Below are 24,215 nucleotides of genomic sequence, written 5' to 3'. Positions count from 1 at the left end.
CTAATTGTAGTGGGCCGTTTTCTTTTGTTTTCATTTTTAATACTATACAGCAAAAGAATCAATTTTTAATTTATTTATTTCTGATCGGTTGAGATTATTTTGACGTTTTGCAAATGTGCAACTTGATAGTTGGTATTTATTTGACATGGTTCCCGGAATTTCATAATGTGACCTTTTCCTTGTTTCCTGCCTTTCAATGTCTGATATCGGTTGAACATCTTTGGAAGTTTGATCAGCGATGATTGTTGTGTTCTCAGAAAGATGCTCAAAAGTTCGTAACTATTGGATTTGTGGATATTTACAGTGTGGGAATAACACATATGCAGTTCAATTTTTTTCCTTTTTTTTTTTTTTTTTGGTCTTTCCACTCATTATTCTTTCAATCCTTTTGCTTTCTGATATGTTTATGTGCATTGACGTGATAATTTTAGACAAAACTACAACTTAAAGTTTATTCGGAAAGTTAAAAAGGGAGAGAGAAGCTAAAACAATTTTCGCATTTAACTAGTTTTTTTTTTCTTTTGTTTTACGGCTTCTTATATTTCTATACCCGGATTAGCAGTTTGTTTTATTGAATCGAATCTTGCCTAATCCCTGCCACAAACTAAAAATGTGATCAAACAACAACCACATTGTGCTCAAAATAAAAGTATGACCCAATGCTGAAGGATGGAAATTAACATACTAAATTGGAAGCTAATATATGAGATTTAAATATTAAATTGTAATACGAAGAAAAATATATGAATCCGTATATCCTTAATTCAAAATGAATTTGACAAATAGAGAGAACAAAGTTAACCACAATTTAGGGGTTAAAAAAAAGAGCCAAACAACGAATTATTCTCGCATTTGAGGGCCCAAATTTGCCGTCCGAAAAACAATACTTCAAAGCAACACTGTTGGCCCAAAAGGCGAACACCACGGATCATAAGCCCCGTTCTGTTAGTCTCAGTGGACCAAGTGAATAACTGTTTTTCGGCCAAGGTACTTCTGGACGGGAGTCACAAGGCTCCACACGCGTCTCAGCCCAACAGACTCCCCAGTCCAGTAAGTTTACTCGTTGCCGAGCCTGTATCTCTACAGTAATGGCCCGGGGACTTTCCTGGGTCCAAACTCACACAGGTGGTGGTCCTGACCCGCTCACTTCGTCCGCGGTGTGATGCTCGCTTAGCCGCCAAAAAATGAATTAAAGAAAAGAATGGTTATTAAGAGGACCGATGTGGGACTGAGTAAAGGAGAGTTCGACCTGGTTTGTGCAAAACCTCAAGCGAGAGAAACAGAAGAATAGGAAAAAGGAAAGGTGGGGAAAATGTTGAAGTTCTTGTCGAAGGTGAGGATCGAGTTCAACGCATTGGATCCACGGACGGCGGCGTGTATGGAGTTTTTGGCTCAATGCAACGCCCGCAAGGCTAAGGAATCGAACCCAGCTTGCCAGGTCCAAGTTAAGCGCCGGACCGACGATCAACCGCCTCAAATCACCGTCACCTTCGTCAACGGAGTTGAGGAGAAATTTGACGCCACCGCCACTCCAGCGCAGACCATCCGGAACATGATTCTGGAGAAGGGTCAGTACCTGGAGACCGAGCAAATGTTCCGAGAGGCTGGGGAGCGGTGGCCTGTCATTATACCTGAGGAAGAGCTCAACCAACCATTCGCTGGTATTAAGGTAGCTTCTGTTTCCATTTTTTGGGGTTTTTCCCTTGATTATAATTTTGATGTGGGTTGGGAGTGGCTGTGGCATTTGGTCGAACAAGGTGTGTGCTTGATGAGTATATCTCATTAACCTTGAGGTTAATGAAGCAATATTCATGATGATTTTTGTAGATAGATGTTGATTATGGGCTTATATGATTTTCCTTTTGCTTTTTTTTTTTCGGAGGATTATGAAGCAAAATTCATGATCAAAATTTAATTTTTCTGCTAAACTTTAGGTCTCTTTTATTGGAGTCTGCCAAGTTTTAGCTTTCATGCTCAACATGTTCTTCATTCTATAAACAACGCTAGAAGTTAAATTGTGAAAAATGCTAATATAAATGCAAATAATGTGCAATTTGATAGTGCACATCAGCTTTAGATTCTTGAGAAATACAAAGAGCTGAAACTCTCTCTTCTTGTAGCTGAAAAAAGAAATAATGTGCAATTTTTATATCGAATTGGGCTTCTCATTCATTACGATTTCAACTTTTTTTTTTGGCCTATTTTACCTTGTAAATGCCAAAAACAAAAAGTACAAGTGTATTTCACGACGTGTATTTCAACTTTTTGTTTTTGGCATTTAAGTACTCTGGTGGGGTGGTGATTTTCATACTCGAAATAAATGCTTTGATGGACTGCGAGCTACTGTTGCCATGACGCGGTGGTGTTAAATTCCTGTGTCCCTCTTAGATGTAGCTCTTCGTTCCATGTATTTGACCCTTACACTGATAAGCCTTGAATGAGTGAGAGCTTTGGTTCACTAAACCGTTAAAAGTACTCGACTTGGATTAGGTAATTTCTAGCTCAGATTCATGGTACTAGCTCTCTTACCCATCCATAGATCAAGAAATGAATGGCCAAGCAATTTGTATAGTGGTTCTGTTGAGTTTAGTTTGAATAGCTTTGAGCTCATAAAGTATGCCATTTTTATTAGTGGTTCATAATTGGACGTAAGGGCCGCATGGTAATGCCTATTGAATTAGCAGCATCATTCTCAATAGAGTAAATGGCGAAAATTATCACTTAACTATCTAAAATAGCACGGTTTGGTCATTGAACACATTTTTTTTTATTATGCCAAAATGGTCATTCAACTCCTTAAAGTGGGTCTTTTGGGTCATATCGTCCAATTTCGCTAGTAAACCAACAGTAAAGAAGCACATTTGACCTGGTATTGTACAATTTTACGGACAAAAATGTCTTGCATTGCAGGTGATTTCAGAGAATGATCCCAAAGGCTTGTTTTAAGGAGTTAAATGACCTTTTGGTCGAGGAAAAAAAAAGTTCGGTGACCGAGCTATGCCATTTTTGATAGTTTAGTAACCACTTTCGCCATTTACCCTTCTCAATGTTCAAGTTCCCTTTATTACATGACATTATTTCAAATCATCTGCATGGTGCTGAATGTCGTGAATGGAAATATTTTGCTTGATTGTAGGCGCAGGATTAATTTTCTATAGCAGATTGTATACTCTAGTAGTAATCTGAAGTATACACGGCTTTGAGTACATATTTCTTTGTGCTTGTTTTTCTGTTCCAGCCGAAGAAAGCAGAAGAGAAGAAGCAGTGACTGCAGTCAGCAATGTCAAGGATATTAGTTGAGCAATAGGGCCGAGTCTTTTAGTTGTGACTTGAATCTCAATTTTGAAGACAAATAGTTTGTACATCTGCGTTATTGAAGGCTCAAACTTTTAAACTGGATCCACAATCTGTTTCATCAGCTTTCCATTCTTCTATTTCCCCTTCATAATTTTAAATCAGTTAGGAAAATTATAAATCACTTGGAATTTTGGACAAGACAGGAAATGATGGAATGCACTGAGAAGGGCTGAAGGAATATTTAGATGAATCAGGAAATCTGCTCGAGGTTTTCTAATTCCTTCAATTTGGAAAAAACGGATGAAGGCTTGCATCAAGGCCTGGTTGAATGTTCTATAACTGAACATTTCAGATAAGTGTTGCTCCAGACCTATATCGCTTGGCTTGCATGCCCTAGAGCAATAATTGCTTCCGATTAAATAACTGAACATTTCAGACAAGTGTTGTTGCGGACGTATATCGCTTGAGTATGCAAGTAAATGCCCGGCGGCAATAATTGCTTCCGATTATCTGTTGACAAAAAAGAACTAATACAGTAGGACCCAAGTGAAACAGTGGTGAGCAATCAGTAAAACAGACTTCCTGCCTCGGGCCGAAGTCAAATTTCTCCACAATCTATATATTCACAAATTTCTGTACATCCGAATCTAAGTAGTTTTCTATTGAACCCTAAAATCACAGCCTGGTGAAAAGGTAAAAGGAAGAAAAGGAAAAACAAGGGTGTATTGTCGCCATTTAACAGTCTGGCTTAAAATAAAAGATCCGCTTAGCCATCAATAGTCTGGCTTAACATAAACTATCCGCTTTTCTATCGATCTTCCCGTCGGACTATATTGGGATCAGATACCATGTCCATCATCATCTTCTCAGGCGAGTCCTCCCAGTTTCCAAACGTCTTCAAGTCAACCTGCACAGAAATTAGAAAGAAATACTTGAATAATTAATCTCAAATAGTTCTGATTTGATCAAGTTTCAAACGCAGAAGTGTCCATTCCCTTTATCTACCTTCCGTCTTTGCTCAGTGAAAAGCTCTTCTCGCTTCTTGTATGAATTTTGAACTTCTTTTGCTGTTCTTCCTCCTAATCCCCATACCTCCACCTCTAAAACTGAAGCTTCAAGTGGTAAAAACCCCTGGAATAAGGAAACTATAAGTCTTCATAGATACTACAAAGTCACTTTTAGCTTTTGACAAGGTTTGTGAGTTCAATATTCAAGTAACCCTCAGATAACAAAAAAGCAATACTATTAAGTGTGCCCAATGGTTGAGGGGCACTCAGTTTAACATTATCCCACTGAACCAGGAGTGAACATAAAGGGGCAATTACCACCATTCCACTAGATAATTTGTATTCCTAATTGCAATAGAGAAAGAGTTGAGTACAATACTATCATTAACTGTAAGGACTTTTAAGTAAACAAATAGTACTGAAGGGTTCTACTACATGGCAATTGGATGAGGTCAGGTTGGCATCTGCTCGCTACTTGAGGACGATGGAAGTATGAGATGAATATAGACTACAAAATTATAGTCTTCTCATAGATCATACAACATATCCCAATATGCATCCCATGGTTTGCTTGTTTCTTTCAGAGTAGTTGCTTATTGTAATTTTCATCTCCATGAAGCAAGACAAAAAAGAGCACGAAAAACCTTAGTGCCACCAATTTCTATAGTGAACCAAGAAATTGGTTCTAGGACAACAAGAATCCCAGTACCCAGTAATCAGTGGAAAAAAAAGGCATACATGATGACTTGCAGGTAAAAGTGATTGTCTCTAGCAACCTGAACATCATTAAAACTGTACCTGATCAGGGATGAGGGGACCATGTTGATAAGTTTTGTCAACAGCATGATGACGAAAAGTAACTCTAACAAAATCCTCATCCATAAGTATTCTCTCATTCCCAATGGATCCTCCAAATGCAATTCCAGCTGGCTTTGGATGAGGGTCATATGCCCTCATAGTTGGATGCAAGTGGCTGTACACAAAATTTTTTTCCCTCCCTGCAAAGGAATAGTAACAATTTTTTAACCTTACATAAGTACAGAGATGGATTTCACCTAACTTGCTGAGAGAATGCAATTTGTGTTCATTCTAAATTAAAAAATAAAAATAAAAAGAATTCTGTTTAGTGTTTACCTACCTGAAGACAAGTAAACACGAAAGACAGGATCTATTGCATAGAGGCTACCAGAACTTCCGTAGAATGCATCCCTATTTTCAAAACCCTGATGTGTGAGGGCACCAAAAATTGACCTCCTTTCATTGTTATCATTCTTGCAAGCAGCAATGAGCACTAACACTGGCCCATTATAACCCTCAACATGTGACCAGAATCTATTTAGACCTTTCCCGTGGAGAGATGACCTGCACATAATTAATAAAAGATCATGAGGCTGCCAACTGCAGGTGTCGGCCAACATAAAGTTTGCAAGTCCAATGGAAAAATCCCACATGTCAGCAAGTCAGGCTTTTACTCTTAAAACCCCTTATTATATCTAAAGAGCACTTTTTCCTGAAAGAAAATTTTCAGGTGCACCTAAATCACCCATATTCATGCAAGTTATATTACACATTTCTCAAGATCACAGGTCCATCAGAAGCAACTGGGTGCATAGCTAAACATATAACTTGAAGTGGAGAATTAAAAAGGTGAAAAAGTACACAGAAATTGCAATTAATACTAGCAAAAAGACGTAGGTAAACTATAACAAACACACGAGAGAGAGAGAGAGAGAGAGCAACTTGTAAAGTAGATTTTCGCATATCCAATCTGTTTCACTTGGGAAGCATGCTTTTAAAATCTCTTCATTTAGAGTACCACTTAGGGTCAGTGATACAGCCCAAGCCCTTCCACATGTAAGAAGGTGGGTATTGCAAACTTCTGCTGCAGAATTGGCATGCACAGGGAAGCACAAATCCTCCGATTTGCCCTGCCAATTAGGTATCCAGAGTCAGCATACTGTATAAGCTTAATATGTACTTATTGTTCACATTGTTTGACAATGCCATTCTACAGCTTTGTATTATCAATTTTGTGTCAGATGGGGACACACAAGAAGTCAACTACTCTAATAAACTGCAGACACTATCAGAACATCCAAAAACACTCACCTTATGGGACCCCAGAACGACATTAACAAGCATGGGCTGGGACAATGAAGAGTTCTCAAAGAGCCAGAACCCAAAATAACTATTTAGTTTGACACATTACACAAAAAGAGTTACAACTGAATATTGAATAAAGGAATTGAAAGCACAAACCTATTTCCAGAACAAGTCATCATGAGAGAGACACATGGTTTACACATGGTTTACAACTTCCGATTTCTAAAGAGCTCAAAATAGATAATCTGTTCGCCTCAAAGAATGTTGCATTTACCAAATTAAATCATGTAAAACAAGTTGTGATTTGTCCTTACCACTTGTTAGACCATATAACACCCAATACTGACTTCTAAACATGCGAAGGAAGATACAAGAAAAGGTTCAGAAAAAGCAAAGATAACACATCCAGAAAATCTCAAGGAAAAGGTACCTCATGGGTTGTAAAGTAACCCAATCTTGTATACACAAAATGCGCCAGGCAGTGTGCAAGATATGGCACTGTCTTCACTGCCCATATGTGAAATTTTGCAGCAAGAAGTTGAACATCCAAACCAGAAATTCTTGAGTTCCATAGATCAAATTTATTGCTTGATTCTGCACATGACTCAACAGCTGACAGCACCAAGTGATGAATATCTGGAAGACCACTACTCCCAGGGCTGGTAGAAGATTGCAACTTCCTTGAATCCCATGACATAATCCAACACATCCAAAGAAGCATAACTAAATCAGTGGGCAACAAGGATCCACTCATTTTACCATCATCTTCAGCTGAATCAAATTGCAGCCCCACAGGAAGGCCAGCCTTGTTATGTGCGATAACAAACACCTTGAATAAATTATTAAATGAAGCTGAAGTAACTGTCCTTCCACAGCAATTCACGTAACCTCTCAAAAACTCAACCCAACTGACCCCTCCTTTCTCAGTCAAGAAGAATTGGTCCACAATGGCAGAACCCACGTGACTCAAGAGCACCGGAAATTCTTTTGGCACTATACTTCCTTCAGTTGTTGATGATTGGTCCTCAATAATGAGGCCAAAGCATTTCTATTGTCCATAGAGAAGGAATGTAAGCATTTCAGTTGGAAAAACAGTTGATTTAACCAATTTGAATCCTAAACTAATACGATGAGAGAAAGAAAGTATGGAAATATGAGCTCACATAAGAGGTTCATCAAACATCAAAATCATCAGATGGCACACTTTTTGGCTCTGAAGAATATTAATACGAAGAAGTCAAACATGAAAATTGGAAAGAAAAACTAAAACCCCGCGTATCAATTATCATATCATAACAGAGGTGCGACAAACATCAAAATCATTGAAAAAAAAATATTTTTCGGCAACTACGAACTGGGCGTTTAGTTGCATATGAGCATGAATGAGTTAAATAAGACAATCCGAAAAAACAAAAGTCTAAACACCGCCAAAAACAAAGAATCAACTAAAGAATGATAGCTGAAATTGGTACGATCAGTTAGACTTATTTACTTGATGTAAAGGGAACTTGGGATGATAATTCTAACGGGGATTTCGTGGAGATTGAGTAATAAGCACCTACCTGGAGGGAATCAAGAGGGATAAGTTCCGTTTGGGGATCAGAGAGACGGGAAAATGCTTTCTGAAGAGTTGGAAGAGCCCCAGTAGATGCTGCCAATGATTCTGCCTCCCGTTGAACCCCTGAAATTTGTTCTGTCGATGATGATTGCCCCATTATTCTTCCCCTTTTCCTTCCTCTGGTTTCCTCTTCTTTCTTCAACCTTCCACACAAACTTCTCTACACGTTCTGCTGGCTGAAGGCTTGAAGCTGCAACTGTTCTCTACCGACGGAGAAGGGGAAGGCCAACAAAAAAAAAAAAAAAAAAAGCTTTATGAATATCTTTACTGGGCTGGGCTTTACGCTCCCTGGACCTGACCCAAGCCCAAGACAATCAAAGTTATGACCCAAACACTTTTTCAATTTTATTTAGTTGTTATTAATGTTATTATTATTTAGTTAATCTACCCCCTAATTGGGTCTTGTGCACCAAATTGCGCAGAGTAAAGCAATGGGTTATACTAATAAATGACCAAAAAAAAAAAAAGCACAGTAGTGAGATACATTAATTAAATAACTGTGACTTTCTTTATTTAACTCTTAATCCCTCCCTCTTTTTAATTCATCTATTTGTTCTCAACAAGACTGCAACACATAAGATTCCAAACAACAACTGAAAAGAAAAGCAAAAGGGAAGAGAGTTTCCGCAGCTATGATTTTCAGTTTTTGAAAACTTTTGATAATTTAGTGCTAACATTTTCATTTTCTCTTTTCTTCCTGCCACGACTTTTCCTTTAATAATCTGGGGTCAAAACTAGTTTATATTAAGTTTATAACACTAGTTTATATTAATTTTTAAAAAAAAATGTAAGTGGGAGGTTTCAAATTTCAAAACCTCGTATATCATCCAATCCAGTTAATGCATTCCTCTTCCGTTGTATCAAGTCACTTTACGGTTGAAGATTTCATATAATGTGAAGTTATAAAGCAGGATACTAAGAAAAGCACATGACACTTCTAGTTTTTACTTGTATTTGTGCCACACATAAACCAGATTTTAAGTCCATTTTACGAGTTGAAAATTGATGCTTTCACAATATTTCGACGGTAATAACATAAACCAAGCGAGGGCAACATTGCTCAAGAAATTAGATTCAATACTTTAAAGAATCAAATGGCCGAAGGGGAACAGCAGGACATTGCCGATTGTTCTCCCTGCTTCTCTTTTGGGCTAGTTTTTCATGGCAAGCTCTAAAGTGAATGGTAAATTAAACTACTGGACTGGACGACGAGTGGATGTTTGACACTAACTAATGTTCTCGTGCCTGAGGTTTACGTCCAGTGATGATGGGAGATTGGAGACCAGTCGTGGTCAGATCAGTCTTCCCGTCTTCTCTCCAGTTGCTAAGTGCAAAGCGCATTAACACCCCGTTGACAACCCTTTGCTTTCTTTGGAGTGATTTGACTCATGGGTCCGACGCCCTTTGTCATAATACTCCATTAATTAGCAAAACAACCGTGCCACTTCAATACATTATTATTTTCACTTCTCCGGATCAATTGATCAAGCAAATCTTGGCCCTCGGGTATTCCATCTTTTCCGCGAGCTCACCAGGACCGGAGGATGGAGGAGAGCGGATTCAGGTAATTCTGGACCAGACCCCACAAAGGTCCAATCGATTTCATACACGTACACGTCTTACACTAAAGCATCCCCTATCATAGCCCAACCGACGAGTATCTGACTCCCAAGTTTATTGTCTTAATTTCTTCTTAATATCATAATCAACTTTTTAATCTTTTCTCTCCCACTTGCTGGCTCACTCACTGTCAAGACTCTCACAAAGCTCACTCTCTCTTTCACGGGCTTGTGATTTCCGATTCAGTTCAGCAAGAAAGCAGAGCAAAGATGGGCTCTGTTTCGCTGAAAATAGGTGATGGAACAGCAAGATTCAAGAGGGCTTCTCTGTGTTCCTCGGCAGTGAATGTGCTGATGCTTTTTTCTGTAATCACTACCAATCTTTTTGCTTTGTATGCTTTCACTTACTCCCCTAAGGACCCTCTGACCAACCACTCAATTCACCATACTCAAAAGAACATATCTTTGATATCCGAACAAGTCTCCTTGATCCTCAGGGAGATTGAATCTTCTCAAAAGAAGCTCGCCCAGATGGAAAAGGAGCTCTTAGGTTATGAAAGCATCGATCTTTCCAGACCCAATACTGCAAATGAGCTAAAAGCTTTCTTGCAGCACCATTTGCTGCCTCTGGGAAAAGATTCAAGAACTGGGATCACTGAAATGGTAGCTTCTGTGGGGCATTCTTGCGAGAAATCTGTGGATTTGCTGTCTCAGTACATGAATTATAAGGTCAGTGGACCTTGTCCTGATGATTGGAGTCTTGGCCAAAAGCTGATTTTGCGGGGATGTGAGCCATTGCCTAGGAGGAGGTGCTTTGCTAAGACTATTCCTAAGGTGGGTCTCCAACCTTTTCCTATTTCACTTTGGAAAAGTGTTAGTGAAAAGGTTTACAGTTGGAGTGGTCTTACTTGCAAGAATTTAGCTTGTTTGAATAGCAAGAAGTTGAATAGGGATTGTGCTGGTTGTTTTGATATCGTAAATGGTTATGAAACTCAAAAGTATATTAAGGCAAGAGGCAAAAATGATTTCCTTATTGATGATGTATTAGCCTTGGGGAGTGGTGGTATTAGAATTGGATTTGATATTGGTGGAGGTTCTGGGACTTTTGCTGCTAGAATGGCTGAAAGGAACGTGACTGTAGTTACTGCCACTTTGAATATTGATGCACCATTTAATGAATTCATTGCTGCAAGAGGGCTCTTTCCTGTGTTCTTGAGTTTAGATCATAGGTTCCCTTTCTATGATAATGTGTTCGATTTGATTCATGCTGCGAATGGATTGGATGTTGGGGGCCGCCCTGAGAAGTTGGAGTTCTTGATGTTTGACATTGATAGAATACTGAGAGCCGGCGGATTGCTTTGGTTGGATAACTTTTACTGCTCTAATGATGACAAGAAAACAGCTTTAACTCGGATAATTGAACAATTCGGCTACAAGAAGCTTAAATGGGTAGTGGGAGAGAAGATCAATGGATCAGGAAAAGCAGAAGTTTACCTCTCTGCTGTTCTTCAGAAACCAGTAAGGGTACAATGAATTAGGACTGGTCCCTGCATATTAAGAGGTAAGAATAGCTTATCTAGCAATAGACTCCACAATAGATATTTTGGCTGTTATCTTATTTCTTAACTGCCTCATATATTTCTTTGCAATGTGAAATAAGCAAGGTGAATTGGTTATATCTTTCTCGACTGCAATCAGCAACATACATGATGATAGGCTCTGCCAATTTCCAAGTGTTGTATATCTGTTTACTTTATAAATTTGTTTTACTTTCTTCTTGATGAATTTTTAAAGAAAGATGTCTTCTTAGTTGGATTTTTATTGACAAGGTCATTTGTAATATCAATTTATTCAATATTTTGAAAATTTTCAGCACAACCTGAGGCTTATATCTGGATGAACTTGCAATGTGGGTCACTAAGGTGCTTCCAGTGAACTTTTTTATCTCACTGATAAGCCCAGTTGTTGAATGCTTTTGGTGGGTGTTGGCTTCTGACCGTCAAAAGATTCTGCTTGATTTCTTCAATCACCTATTTAAGGGCTTTTGCTGCATAAGTGCTCGAGGCATTTCATTGAGATACAAAATGGTCCTCAAATGCTGTTTATGCTTTTCAATGTTCAGGACTTTGTGCTCGTTGTTTCTGGATCATTGCCTTTTGTTAAGCTTTTTATTGTGTTTGGTTCTTCTGTCCGTAATTAGATCTGTTAGCGTAGAGATTCCATATCTCTAGAATAGGTTTTTAAGGTTCATCATGACTAGCGGGCATGTGCCAATTTTGCATCTGGTTCATCGAATGGTTTCTACGACCTAACTTTGAGAGAAATAATTCTTAGCTGTCATAGCATGTGTCAGCTTTTGGTCGACAAGGAGACTCTGCAGAGTATATGGCGAGGTATTTGATGCTTTCAAGCTTTTTTATCTGGATTTCCAGGGAAGGATAAAGTATTAAAATCCAGCTGGCCTGACAAGCAGCTCCTACGACCATTCTTGCAAAAATTGTTGAAAATCCTCCTCCCTCTTCCTCCATAGTTGCCAGCATTCAGCTTTAGTACCCTTGCACAGGGAAATGTTAGACACGATTAGAAAGCCCTACAGTTTTGATTAGATTTCATTCTTGGTCTTTCTGGTTAATCCTACTGGTTGGTTGCCATATTAGGCCTTCTTAATCCATTTCAGCCAGTAAAAATGTTTCCAAGGGGTTCAGCCAGAACGACAGAAGTTCCAACAATTCAGTTCCCCAACCCACAAAGTAGACCTACTCTCTTAAATGATAATTCTCAAGCTGGTTGTTTTCTGTATGCATTCTATCATCCATCAGACTATACAGACTAGCAATCTGATACAGTGGCGAGTCCCAGATATTCCTGATAAGTGTAGACCATCTTTATCAGTGATACAGTTATAGCATATCTCTCGTAGGTTTCTTTAAAAGATAGTTTTTGTTCTTTTTGGACATCGTTCAAGAGTATTATTTGGAAGACTGCCAGGGTTCTCAATTTCCCAAGGATCAATACTCTCCCAAGGGTTCAAGAGTATTATTCAGGCTCATCCGACTCGTCTAAAAGAGACAAGTTCAGTCTCTGTCAATAACTTGTATTACGATGGAGATCAACAGTTAACATTAAGTTTGCAAAGTTGATTGTAGCCCTAATTATTAAGCTCTAGGCCTAGTTCTCACCAACTAAAGACTTGTCCACTTGCAAGCAGAGTTGTTGGCTCTCTTCTGGGGCCTCTATTTCTTCCATTTTAGCACTTGATTTTGGGAGTTTGTAAGAGTGAATGTCATGCTTCAGCTATGTCAACTTCATTTTAACCATCATCTCCAAATATTCAAGTGTTGTATGTTTGACCGTCTGCATGGTTGGGCCTGTTAATTTAGACAACAAAAACTCCTGAGGGGGCATTCAATTGTTTAATGGTATTTGGTTCATTGCCATGGAAGATATACGCTACTGCCAGGGCCACAGTTCCCTCTTTAAGCGCTTTTCCAGATTATTAACTCTCCTGTTTTTCTCTGAACCTCGGTACAATGTACATCCTTAGGAGGCATCTTTCAAATGCCTGAAATGTTAAGTAGCGAAGCGAAGCGGAAGAAAGGTGATGTAAGGTGAAGCAAATGGGAAGCTGTTTCTCTTAATTGTAGCTTGTTTGAAATGCAAAATACGAATCCCTACGTGATGAAAGTTGAGAAATAATAATAAAACAGAGTTGCCTTACTTCTGCATAGGATTTGGTTCATTCCTTGAACACAACACTTGTTACCAGTTTTCTGGAGAGGTCTATTTCCACACTAGCGTGTATGAACTGCAAATTGTCTTCCCATAATAGCTTCATATGCTAAAAATGTCGCCACTCGCTACTACAGAACCTGATACGTTTCCATCATACAAGACTTGCATTTAAAAATGCTCAAACTACTGGTACGTTTCCATAACACAAGACAAGCATTAAAAGAAAGCTCAAACTACAATACTACTCTACACCACCTGATAAGGTTGTACATACATTACATTAATACATTTATTAGCATCTACGCTGCAAACCAACATGATACTGCGATGCATGGATTAAGCAGAGTTGAAAATCAGACTTTATCTCAGCATCAGCGAGGAGGGGCAACAAAGCACCGCGATTTCAAAAGCAGGCGTGCTTTCTCACATATTAGCCAAGGCCATCACAAGAACGTCCTGCTTCTGAGACAGAGTTTAGAAGTTGCATTCCCTCTTCACCCATTTGCTGAACCTCAGAGGGTGATAGGATTCTGATGCACTTGACACAACCAACAAATTCCCTGTAATTCCATTTCAGGATGAAAAAACAAAACCTTTGTCAGCAAACATAATTGCTCTGATTCGCCATACATGCTATGCTGCATAATCATGGAGTAATATAGTAAATCTGAGAGAGAAATTTTGCTTGCAAGTAGTGTCTCCAGGACAATATCTGCAATAAATTTACAGCAAGAAACTAAACGTGCCTTCTGATGTTGATGATACACAAGGCTTTCTATAGACACAGAATAGAAAAGCAACTTACTCCCAAGGATCATCCCCAACAAGAAGCACATCATTCTCAAAATCCACATACACCAGTTTCCAGCCAGAACCTTTCGAGTCGTTTAGCAGTCCCTTGAGACCAAACATCCGCTCAATTGCAGAACATAGTTCATCATAATTCTTGAAACTTGAGACGTCAATTGACCTTCCAACAGATCCAGCCTTTTGGATCTATCAGCCAATACGCATTCCATCATTGAGGAAGTAAAATAAGCGAAAGCCATTAAAAATTTGGAAAAGATAACAGCAATGGCATGCATAACATGCACAAGGCAAGCTGAAAAGTTGAAAGCCAAACAGACATGAATAAGTGTATGCCAAATAATCTTCCATAGAGAGTCAGTGACTTAGCAGGAAGAATATTCTACAGGTCCATAACATCTGTCAGCATTCCAGAAACAAACTTGACAATGGGCGACCACTTACTAGAGGTATGACTCCACAATCTTTTGCTATGAACAATGGGTAACCGAGATACTCCAGTCAACCAACAAAGTGGTTGAACATATCTCGGAAGTAGATGCAATGACATTACCTCTTCGTTTATTATAAAAATTACTACATTCAACTCAATACTTTTGCAAATACTCCACAACCAAATGCACAACTTGCTGCATGCAACAAATTGCTTACCTTTGTATACGTTCGCACCCTTGGAGTTGTTTGCTGCCAGGAGCTATTTGGCAAAGCATTGCTCTCATCAAAATCTACATCGCTTGAAGACGTACCACCCGAGTTATCAACAAATTCTTGCACAGAGAAAGCTTGAGAATCAGCCAAGCTTGTAGAGGTAATCTGAGATTGAACATCCTGGCACGAATTGAAGTTTCCCATGAGGTAATCCGAAGGACTCTGGAAATTAGAATTCTTTAGCGTGCAGAATTCATCCAATGCTGTGCTTGAAACAGAAGGATCAACCACTGTGCTTCCACTGTTATTTCCATCAAAATTTAGACAACTATACATATCACTTTGGTTAGAGCTCTCATTTGACAAATCTTTTAAACCAAATGAGCTGGCTAAAAGGTGAAGGTTGGGTAGATCATGCTGAGGTAATGCAACAAGGGGGTTTGTCTGGGACAAAAATTTCGTATTATTAAATTGGTTATTCCACAATTCTTCAATTGTCGAAAGTTCAGGGCCCAATCCTCCTGATAATATAACTGGCTGATCATGCTTCCTAATTGCAGCAGATGAAGATCCAGGAGGTTTGAGAAGCCCAGCCAGAGATTGGCAAGATGAAGGATATAAATTCCATTCATTGTGATCTGGGTACACAAATAGACCATTGGCGATCGAATTTTCTTCTTGGGATGCATCACTTGGCAGAGACTGGAGAAGATGCGAGTCCAACTGTGCCTGCATCATCTTTGGACTTGCTTGCACTGCTAGCATATTATTATTCTGATTCAATAATACGATATCATTTACGAGATTATGCGAATTTGCAGGCTTAACTACCAATCTATCATCGTTACAGTGTCCAAGTGATGAATATTGGCTCAACTGATCAGATTGCAGCTCAGGCTCTAGTTTGGTAGCTTCGGTATGAATTACAGAAGGTGTTTGGTTTCCAAGTTTGTCCAGATGTTGTGGTTTCCCAGGTAGAACTGATTGGGATGAAAAGTTCAGTTTTGAGTTGTTGGCTTGGTCAAGATGGCTTTGCTGAATACTCTCACTTTGCGAAGATACATGCTCTCGAGGAATAATCTCAGCCTTTTGCTTGATTACTGCCTGCGTAATCTTTTCAGCCTCCAGCACTGGAGAAACCTTAGCATTTGCTTCTAGTAGAGAAGATGCAGTGCTGGGAAGATTGTCGACACAATTGGGTCTTATCAGCATCTTCATTAGTTGTTCTGACCATGGGTTGGAAACAGAAGGACACACAATATCCCCACTAAGATTTCCTGGAACTCGAAGAAAAGGTTTGTTAACTAAACTTTCCCATTCAGTTTGTGCTCCTGATGCAAGATTATTTTGATTTGGTTAGTATCACTTTAATACAGGGGCTGGCCACAAGACATCATAAGAAGAAACTTACCCAAAAATGCAGATTGGAAAGGTCGTTTAAGACCTGCAGTCAGAGAAGGAAAAATGAAGAGACTTTCAGGGGTTTCAATCTCCCAAGGACTCACTCTATTCTGCTTATCCCCACAACCAGGCTCATCCCACTCTACCTGTTGTTTGAACAGAGGTAAAGTTCAATAAGCAAATATGAAAGCAAAACTTGCCGAATTTGCCAAATTGACTGTTCTTGAAGTATCCAACATTAGTCCCAATACACTTTACCTGAAGACTTCGCCACTTGGAACCAGGCCATCTCAGTGGATCCAAGTCACTTATGCCAACAATTGTACCCATATATCTGTCCATGAAACAGAAAAGTTTGAGAAAACCGAAGTCAAAAGGGACCTTGTTCAGTAAACAGCCAATGACAACAGAACTTACCTTCGCTTACTTGATTCCTCAGTTTCAAACATCATTCCAAACCTCATACCAGCTGAAAGCTGTGTTCCATATACTGATTTTCGATATCTTGCCAAAGGGATGACAAATTCAGAAGGACATGCCCTGTGAAAGTACAAATTTCACCAAAGGGTACTCGTTTTTTTCAAATAATGATTGATCATATAAAAATAATTATTGTAACAAAATATTTGCAAAGTACCTGGGATTGTAGAAAATTGTAAACGGACTCCTATTTGCAGCAGCATGAGCTGCGGCAGCAAGGACTCCTATATGCATGCTATCAGCAGAGAGTACCGATGATGGTAAAGCAGCCTGTTGACGGTTAGCACGCCTCACTCCAAGCAATAACTGTGACTTCTCATCCCTATCACAAATAGCGTCGTTCATTACTAATCTTCAAAAATCAATGAATTACACATTCTTGATCTGTGAGTATTTCGAACACTTTTTCTATCATGAATAACCACACATGAAGCCAACTAAAAAACTAAATTTTATGTGATGAACCGTATTATTCCAATAATCAGCACCAAATAATTTATGAAGATCAATAGTCGCATTGCACGCAACAATGAGTTTCCATTTCTTTTCCTCAAACAGAGAAATGCACATGCTCATCAGAATTTGTAATAACATCACTTTATGGCTTGAAAAAAATAAAAAAAAATCCAACCATCTCAAGAAATGCCACGCAATGGAAATCGAAAAATAACCAACAGTCAGTTGATTTGACTTGAAATTACCTTATAAACAGAACAGAATCACCTGCTCTAAGTCTCTTTGTTCCAACAAACATGCTCCAACCAGTAGTAAGAAGATGCCGCTTTGGCTGGCCTACATAAGAAACCAAAGTATTAAAAGCAACAGTCAATAAAAGTAAAATGAGAAAAGGTCAATGCTGAAGATCAATTCTGACTTCAGGTCAGTATTGGATAATAATAATGTAAGACTTAATCCGGCCTCAACAAGGACAACCCTGCTATATTACAATACAATTATGACAAACATGTCTGCATGTCATTGGCTTCCTGGTTGGAATGGTTAATTGCAAGTTATCAATGAATAATAGAAAATTGGACATTGTAGAAATATGGAGACTATCAATGTGAAGATTATTTTTCAATGAACCTTATCGTTACAGACGAAATTGTGCTAGGCAATCCTAGTATCAATGAAACAAGCATGAAATAATATATAGAGTGAAATTTAAGAGGGAAATCAGAGAATGCTCACCTCGGTATATATGACGAAAAGTCCAGGTATTATCGTGCAAGTCTCGGACAACAAGCTCTTGAGTTGGAGGTTGCATTGAGTAATCCTAAAATGGCACGATTGAATATGGAGATAAGAAAAATCAATGGATGGAGTAGATGATCCATGAACAGAAGCTGGCAAAAGATATCTCAAGCAATAAGAAACCTCACCAGTTGAGGAAAGAGTTTTTCAGCTGCCCTTCGAGGAACTGAGAAGCCACCATGTGTGCTAGTGTCACTTGCGGTCAGAGTCTTGCAAAAGAATTCGGTAGGATGTTTGCTTGGCTTTATTCCAAAGTCTGGCATGGGAAAAATATCTTTATCCTGGTGCAGAAACAGAAGAAATTCCGTCAAGGAAACTTTTTCTAAGGTAAAAGAACTTAAAAGGAGTTTGTTTATTTATTTCATTCTAGGCTTAGCTGATTTCATATTATGACAAGTAAAAACAGTTTTTCAACTCTGAGCTTACAGAGTTCACAGGTTGAAGGCTCATTTGGGCATAAATCTCATCAGTATCCTTATCTGCCTATCACAACCAAAGAATGCCACGAGAAATGTCAATGACTTGTACACATTAGCGAAGATTTTATATAGAGAGATTCCTGAAAACATCTCTGAGAGCACATACATGTTGTGTGACATTGTGCACTTGACACAAAAGTTGGGAGGGGAGATTGGGATAATTCGGGATTTGAGACGTTGCTGTTCTATTTGTTGAAACTGAAACCTGTGTCAATGAAAGCAAAATCCCATTAGCCCAAAAAACCAACTCGGTAACCCAGAAAAGCATCCAAAGAGACTGCATGTATTAACATTTTAATCATATCAAAAGTAGATCATACTCCTGATACATCCCTATGATAGCACATTTAATCTATTCTAAGTTTAGTCATCCATTTTTAGTGATCATAATCCTGCAAAGTTCTAAATAATCTGGAAAGTCCACAACATATTGTACCTAACACTAAAGCTTGAAAACTTAAAAGCACCAAATCTGGAAATGGTCTGGCTACTTCAATAGTCGATGAAGCCTACAACCAAGGTATTGCACACACTGTCTAGATTTAATTAATAGTTCATTTATATCATTCACCAAGCTGTTATTTACCAAAAAAAATCCCCAATTTGTCAGCAATTTCTCAGACCTCAGAGCCACTTTTGTCAAAGCAGCAGTAAACTGGCATTGTGAGCTTATAAGATTCCTTATTTCTAGGCCTCTTCTTTTTCTTGTTTTCGGGTGCACTGAAAACCTTTTCCCATCCCTAAGGCCATCTCCTAAAAGGTAACATTCCACTTGAACTTTAGAAAGAATCACTTCGCCTGTCATAAACAAGCATCCAATTTACCGCACTCTACCAAAGCATGTGAAATTTCCGCCAGAAACGTGATAAATTCAATGCAAGTGCAAACTGAAAACAAGCAGCGTTTTACCTGTTTCTTTAACATGATAACTCTGTTGAACTTAGTAGCAACAAAATGAACTACTAACCTGCTCGCTGTGACCTTGTGGAAAATAATACACAAGGCTTCCCACCTGAGGCAGCATCACCAGTGGACCAGCACATGCGTGCCACAGCTCCGAATTTATTGGCTTTCTAATTCCTATGGAAATTCAGGTTCAGCAAAGAATAAGACTCCGATCAGAATAATGTCAAGAGACAAATGCTAAAGCCAGAATATTGAAGATTACCTCTCTCTCGAGCCTCTAACTGGTGAAGACATTATTCAATTTAAGAGTTATGAGACAAATAAGAATCAGTTTAGGGAACTAACCAGACTGATCCTGCATTTCCTTCAACAGTTTCATCTCCTCAAGTAGACTGTTCTGTACTCCGGGAACCAAAGCTCCTCCTTTGATCTTCTCTTCAACGGCACCCATCTTGGCCGGTACCTCTTCTATTTCAACTCAATAACACAGTAAAAGAACTCATCTTTGCTCAAGCAGTGAACCTAGCAATCAAATCAGAAAGAACCCTTTAATATGCCATGCAACTGATCAACATCACAAAAAGTTCCAGTCTTTCCACCCATCCTAAGGGAGTAATACAAGCTCAAAAGAAGGACCAGAGATAGCAAACCACTAACACACCTGAAAAGGGATCACATAATTCTTCAAAGCAAAGAGAAATATCCCTTTACCCCTTTTAAAGATTCTTCTTCATACTTTCTTCAACTTTATTAATAGGCACCAACAAACCCATGTCAAAGTACTAGCCTAACATGATATTTCTGAGAGAAACTGAGGATTACGCCAAAAGACCAACAAGTGAACACAGCTGATTAGAGAATCTAGAAGTAACACTATGTGAGAAAACAATCCATTTGACACACGAGAGAGAGGGAGAGAGCATGCCCAAATAATCCAAAACCAAGGAACAAAAGCCCTGCAAAAGGTGCTGAAAATCTAAGTGGGGCTTCTCTCCATCAACAACGCCATCACAGCGAAAGGGAAATTTTTGAAAATGAACTCCCCCTAAAAACAAAGAAGAGAAATAAAAGGAGGGTCCGGGAGCAGGGCCAAGACCGGGGCCGGTCAGTTGGTATCAAAGCACGCGGATCAAAGCATGACTAAATATTAGCGAGTGGTCGGATTATCATTTATCAAGTGTGCCTTTGATATCCCTTTTATCTGTTCTTTTTCTACCTATCCTCAAAAGAAACCGACCTTTCAATGAAAGTGATCATTATTCTGATTCCTCTCTTCTAAGCTCTGAAACTACCCGCCCATCCCAGTCCTATTCGGCCCACCCCTTGTTTTGCCTTTCCCTTTTTCTTTTCCCATTTGTCTCTCTCATTCATCATAATTGACACAAAAGTTTCACTCTTTTTTACCAAAAACTTTTCTCCAAAGATAGCCCATTTTCTTCTGGGTTTTTTCTACTAATTTCTATTCCTTGATTGAGTAAATGAACCAAAAACTGAAAAGGATTAGTGTGAATGCATGGTCTTACCCAGCCCAGCTCATATACACTGGATATGGGTGGATTGTTTTGCAGCTTTAGGAATCTGATGAATAAAACTTTGTGACGAGTAAATAAAAATGGGATAAATGCAGCAGGGGAAAGCTATCCCAACACGAAATCGATCGTGTCAGAATTAATAACTGAAGTATTCTACTACCATCTCCACCGTTTCTTGCGTGCATATATCCACTGGTCTAGTAGTAAAGAAAACAAATCTTTGAATTTTTCCCGTTTTCTTTTGTAGTTTCGAATTAAAAAAGAAATGGAGGGAGTGCTATTTGGGACTTGGGACATGGGAACAAGACAGATGCGAGGCGCATTTTAGCACGTGGATATCGAGGGAGAGAATTTGACTCCCTTTTTTAAAAAATTTGACTCTCAGTCCTCAAGGTTTAGACCAAATTTGTTGCGTCCCTTGTGTTTCTTCTTTGGGACCGGTCTTTCAAGTATACGAAGGGCGAAGAGGAAATCAGCTCTTCTTGGGCATGACCGGCACAATTAATTTCTTGTTAAATGTTTAGATTTTTGCTATTGACTATTTCATCATATGAAATAGTAATACCGTATCTAACAAACGTCATCATCAGTTTTAGCCATTAATATTTCGATCCAAACTTATTCGTATGTCTTTTATTGTTAATCGAATTTGGCATCACTATACAAAAATTCTCAAGTAGCTTAATTTATTTAGTTTCCTTGTAAATCATGTGATAATTTTTTTTAGCAAATTCCGTTTACATGGAGGGGTTATTTTATTAAAATATCAACAAAATGCGGAGAGAACAAGGACCTAGCCTTCAGTACAAAGAAATAAATAAATGAAATAAGGAGTGCAACTCTCTCAGTTCACAATGTGTAATTTTAAGTATAGCAAAATAATTCTATTTAAATTAATTAATGCCTGAATTCTAGATGAAAAATGATGGAATGAGGGAAAACAACTACTACATGATCTAAGTGAAAACGAGGCAAGACCATCAAGATTTACGGTAAACACGAGAGATAGATTATTTGAAGACATTAAGGGTGATCTGAATCTATTTCAAATATTTGCACAAAGGCCACTTAGCTTTTGAACTGGAACTTAACAACCTAATAAGTGCAGCTAAATCCACTTCCACTTATATAGCATGATAACCCTAAGAAACACATAATTGCAACCCATGAAGCAAAAGCATAGCTCTAAGTAGTAAAAAAAATGTCCAAAGTTTTTGAACTCCTCGTAGAGAGAAACAATAATGTCACTATTACAATCTCGAAAGATGCCTCCACCATAAGTATTGTTGCTGAACACACTAGCATCAGTATTTGGCTTGTAAAAACCTTTGTAGTGGCTTGTACCAATTAATAGATTGAAAATACAATTCCTAATCTAGCCCTAACTTGAAAAAATCGAGCCAAATAGGTACCTTGATCACCTGACAACTATTGATTAAAAATTGAACTAATTGCTCCCAACACTTTGAAAAAAATGGGTTGACTTCAAAAATGGTTTTTTGAACTTGAAATGAGACATTTTGAAATATGTGGTATATCTAATAGTATCATATTAACAAAATACTTATCTATGATTGTGATGATATAAAAAAGTCATGTAATTTTTAACTATACTATTTAAATTATAAATGAAACTGCATACTAGATTTACCTAAGGCCTTGTTTGGATTGCGATTTTTCGTCGGAAAATTACGTCGTTTTCAGTGATCACATTTCCATATTACCTTTTTCCCTCACATACATCAAATCGCTACAGTAATTTTTTCATGAAAAATCATGAAAAATGCAATCCAAACACAACCTAAGTATTTATCAAAACTTATATGTTTTTCTTTTTAAGTACATTTGTTGCACTTAATCGTATGAAAACTATATCTAATAATTGTTTTGTCTTCAAATGGTTACCCTTTAGGTGCATAAAGGACCAAATGTTTTAATACAAAAACACGAGAGACCAAAATAGAACGAAAATAAGAATTTGGGAACCAAATATGATATTGTTGAAACTTGACGGACTAAAGTAGAATTAAAAATGAAGCCAAGGGATTAAGAGTGCAAAAATTGGGCATATCGAGGAAATGCTCCAAGTTCTTAAATGTATTTCAAGAACCAAGAGATTCAGATTCCACGACTTTGTAAAGTTTCTATTGCTTTTTCTGGGATGATTTTTCAATGCAAATTTCTTCGTGGGATCTCTGCCCTTTTCATTGGGGCCTACCTTTTTCACTGTGCTTTCCCTTCTGATGTTTGACCGTTCGGCCACGCCTGCGGTTCACGACAAATTTATGAGAGGCGCATGTTAGTGAAACTGGCCACGTGCCATTCATTTAATGGTTCATTCTGGCGCAGGTCTGCTCAAACCGTTTTAGTTACAACGAAAAGCAATTAATAAGGTTTTTTTTTTTTTTGGGTTGTTATCAAAAGAATGTTCCGTTCAGCGGACGATAAGCGACATTAATCATCCTTAAAACCGCAAGCATTTTTACATCGCCTACTTTATATGGTAGGAGTATTATTTTTCTGAACAGTTCAAAAAAGAGAACATAATCTGAATAGAGCCCCCAGTTTTCTTAATATATCCTGCAGTAAAGGTGGATTCGTTTTTATCATCTCCTTTTAGTCCTTTAATCTGAAAGATGACTCCTGCAGAGGATAGCCAAAGTGAGCAAATGATTTGTATTGATTTTTATTTATCAATTATGTTTATGACAAAAGTTCGAATGTAGTAATTCTTTTTTGAAAAAAAAAAAAGTTCAAATGTAATTATTGACTCAGTGTTCTATACTAAGCTTATCTTATCGGCTGAATCAAATAGATGTGAACCTGCACCAAACCCAGAACAAGTTATTCCAAGTTTCCCACCGCCTTTTGATCCAAATTTTTGGTCGGATTTCGGCAAAAAAAAAAGCTAGTGTACTACTACTTGCCAGGCTCGCTTTTCAGTCCCATTCAAAATCTGCCCTTTTGCAATTTCTACAAATGCAAGGCCCGCTGTTTTGTCTTCAGTCTTGCATGGAAGTAATGACGATTTTTTCCCTGGAATTATGTCATCAGTTATAGAGCTAGGACAAGGATGTACAATTAACAGCTCAGATTTAATTTGTGCTTTTTTCTTTCTGAACCACTAAGAGTTCAGAGATTAATGCAAATGCAGTATTAAATTTGAATATGAGTTGGGATCTCATAGCATGACACTACATAATTATAAACTTCAGAGTGTTAACAATGGCAGTTCCCACTCCCACCTCAGGCGAAAGTCGAAAAAAAGATTAATATTCTATGTACTGATATATATATATATATATATATATATATATATTCGTATTTTTAGAATCAGATTTAAGAATCTGTTTGAATTGTTATTTAGTGAATTTTTTGTAGAATAATGTATT

The 24,215-nt window shown here is 38.2% G+C and overlaps 4 protein-coding genes across 7 annotated transcripts; 2 read left to right on the top strand and 2 right to left on the bottom strand.

The window, feature by feature from the left end:
* The first annotated feature begins 1,212 nt into the window (after positions 1-1,212).
* LOC113713786 (uncharacterized) lies at positions 1,213-3,399 on the top strand. 2 transcript variants are annotated; one of them, XM_027237578.2, is made up of 2 exons: positions 1,213-1,669; positions 2,911-3,078. In XM_027237578.2, the coding sequence occupies exons 1-2, from the start codon at positions 1,313-1,315 to the stop codon at positions 2,944-2,946; spliced, it is 393 nt and encodes a 130-aa protein (XP_027093379.1). In that variant the 5' UTR covers positions 1,213-1,312; the 3' UTR covers positions 2,947-3,078. The 2 variants fall into 2 exon arrangements, with proteins under 2 accessions (XP_027093379.1, XP_027093380.1); XM_027237579.2 differs by lacking the exon at positions 2,911-3,078 and adding an exon at positions 3,239-3,399 and having other exon boundaries at positions 1,216-1,669.
* Positions 3,400-3,855: 456 nt separating this feature from the next.
* LOC113714751 (uncharacterized) lies at positions 3,856-8,251 on the bottom strand. Its single transcript, XM_027238806.2, has 7 exons — positions 7,970-8,251; positions 6,838-7,455; positions 6,045-6,232; positions 5,443-5,666; positions 5,103-5,302; positions 4,303-4,428; positions 3,856-4,204 (listed from the first exon to the last, which is right to left on the bottom strand). Exons 1-7 carry the CDS (start codon positions 8,120-8,122, stop codon positions 4,106-4,108), a joined length of 1,608 nt encoding a protein of 535 aa, XP_027094607.1. The 5' UTR covers positions 8,123-8,251; the 3' UTR covers positions 3,856-4,105.
* Positions 8,252-9,211: 960 nt separating this feature from the next.
* Positions 9,212-12,901, top strand: LOC113714873 (probable methyltransferase At1g29790). The gene is made up of 2 exons (XM_027239002.2): positions 9,212-11,145; positions 11,458-12,901. Exon 1 carries the CDS (start codon positions 9,855-9,857, stop codon positions 11,115-11,117), a length of 1,263 nt encoding a protein of 420 aa, XP_027094803.1. The 5' UTR covers positions 9,212-9,854; the 3' UTR covers positions 11,118-11,145; positions 11,458-12,901.
* Positions 12,902-13,381: 480 nt separating this feature from the next.
* Positions 13,382-20,979, bottom strand: LOC113713606 (auxin response factor 5-like). 3 transcript variants are annotated; one of them, XM_072069078.1, is made up of 15 exons: positions 20,815-20,979; positions 19,637-19,813; positions 19,353-19,465; positions 18,492-18,590; positions 18,333-18,389; positions 18,035-18,187; positions 17,844-17,928; positions 17,354-17,444; positions 16,810-16,974; positions 16,590-16,712; positions 16,431-16,506; positions 16,183-16,318; positions 14,775-16,102; positions 14,122-14,312; positions 13,382-13,876 (listed from the first exon to the last, which is right to left on the bottom strand). In XM_072069078.1, the coding sequence occupies exons 2-15, from the start codon at positions 19,740-19,742 to the stop codon at positions 13,747-13,749; spliced, it is 2,853 nt and encodes a 950-aa protein (XP_071925179.1). In that variant the 5' UTR covers positions 19,743-19,813; positions 20,815-20,979; the 3' UTR covers positions 13,382-13,746. The 3 variants fall into 3 exon arrangements, with proteins under 3 accessions (XP_071925179.1, XP_071925180.1, XP_027093163.1); XM_072069079.1 differs by lacking the exon at positions 20,815-20,979 and adding an exon at positions 19,953-20,798 and having other exon boundaries at positions 14,775-16,048; XM_027237362.2 differs by lacking the exon at positions 20,815-20,979 and adding an exon at positions 19,953-20,797.
* Positions 20,980-24,215: the final 3,236 nt, after the last annotated feature.

This window comes from Coffea arabica, chromosome 10c, assembly GCF_036785885.1.
Source record: "Coffea arabica cultivar ET-39 chromosome 10c, Coffea Arabica ET-39 HiFi, whole genome shotgun sequence".
Taxonomy (NCBI): Eukaryota; Viridiplantae; Streptophyta; class Magnoliopsida; order Gentianales; family Rubiaceae; genus Coffea; species Coffea arabica.
Note: the sequence above shows the minus strand (reverse complement) of the source record. Positions and strands in the feature narration are given on the sequence as shown.

What these genes read in the sequence shown, in the direction of transcription:
- LOC113713606 (XM_072069078.1), bottom strand. Translation starts at nt 19,742, where the DNA reads ATGGGTGCCGTTGAAGAGAAGATCAAAGGAGGAGCTTTGGTTCCCGGA. An exon ending in GCCTTCAACCTGTGAACTCT is followed by an intron (nt 18,188 to 18,332) that starts GTAAGCTCAGAG and finishes TTTCTGCACCAG; the next exon opens with GATAAAGATATTTTTCCCAT. An exon ending in GTTGGGGATGATCCTTGGGA is followed by an intron (nt 13,877 to 14,121) that starts GTAAGTTGCTTT and finishes ATGGAATTACAG; the next exon opens with GGAATTTGTTGGTTGTGTCA.
- LOC113714751 (XM_027238806.2), bottom strand. Translation starts at nt 8,122, where the DNA reads ATGGGGCAATCATCATCGACAGAACAAATTTCAGGGGTTCAACGGGAG. An exon ending in GTCCCCTCATCCCTGATCAG is followed by an intron (nt 4,429 to 5,102) that starts GTACAGTTTTAA and finishes TCCTTATTCCAG; the next exon opens with GGGTTTTTACCACTTGAAGC. An exon ending in TCACTGAGCAAAGACGGAAG is followed by an intron (nt 4,205 to 4,302) that starts GTAGATAAAGGG and finishes ATTTCTGTGCAG; the next exon opens with GTTGACTTGAAGACGTTTGG.
- LOC113714873 (XM_027239002.2), top strand. Translation starts at nt 9,855, where the DNA reads ATGGGCTCTGTTTCGCTGAAAATAGGTGATGGAACAGCAAGATTCAAG.
- LOC113713786 (XM_027237578.2), top strand. Translation starts at nt 1,313, where the DNA reads ATGTTGAAGTTCTTGTCGAAGGTGAGGATCGAGTTCAACGCATTGGAT. An exon ending in AACCATTCGCTGGTATTAAG is followed by an intron (nt 1,670 to 2,910) that starts GTAGCTTCTGTT and finishes CTTGCATTGCAG; the next exon opens with GTGATTTCAGAGAATGATCC.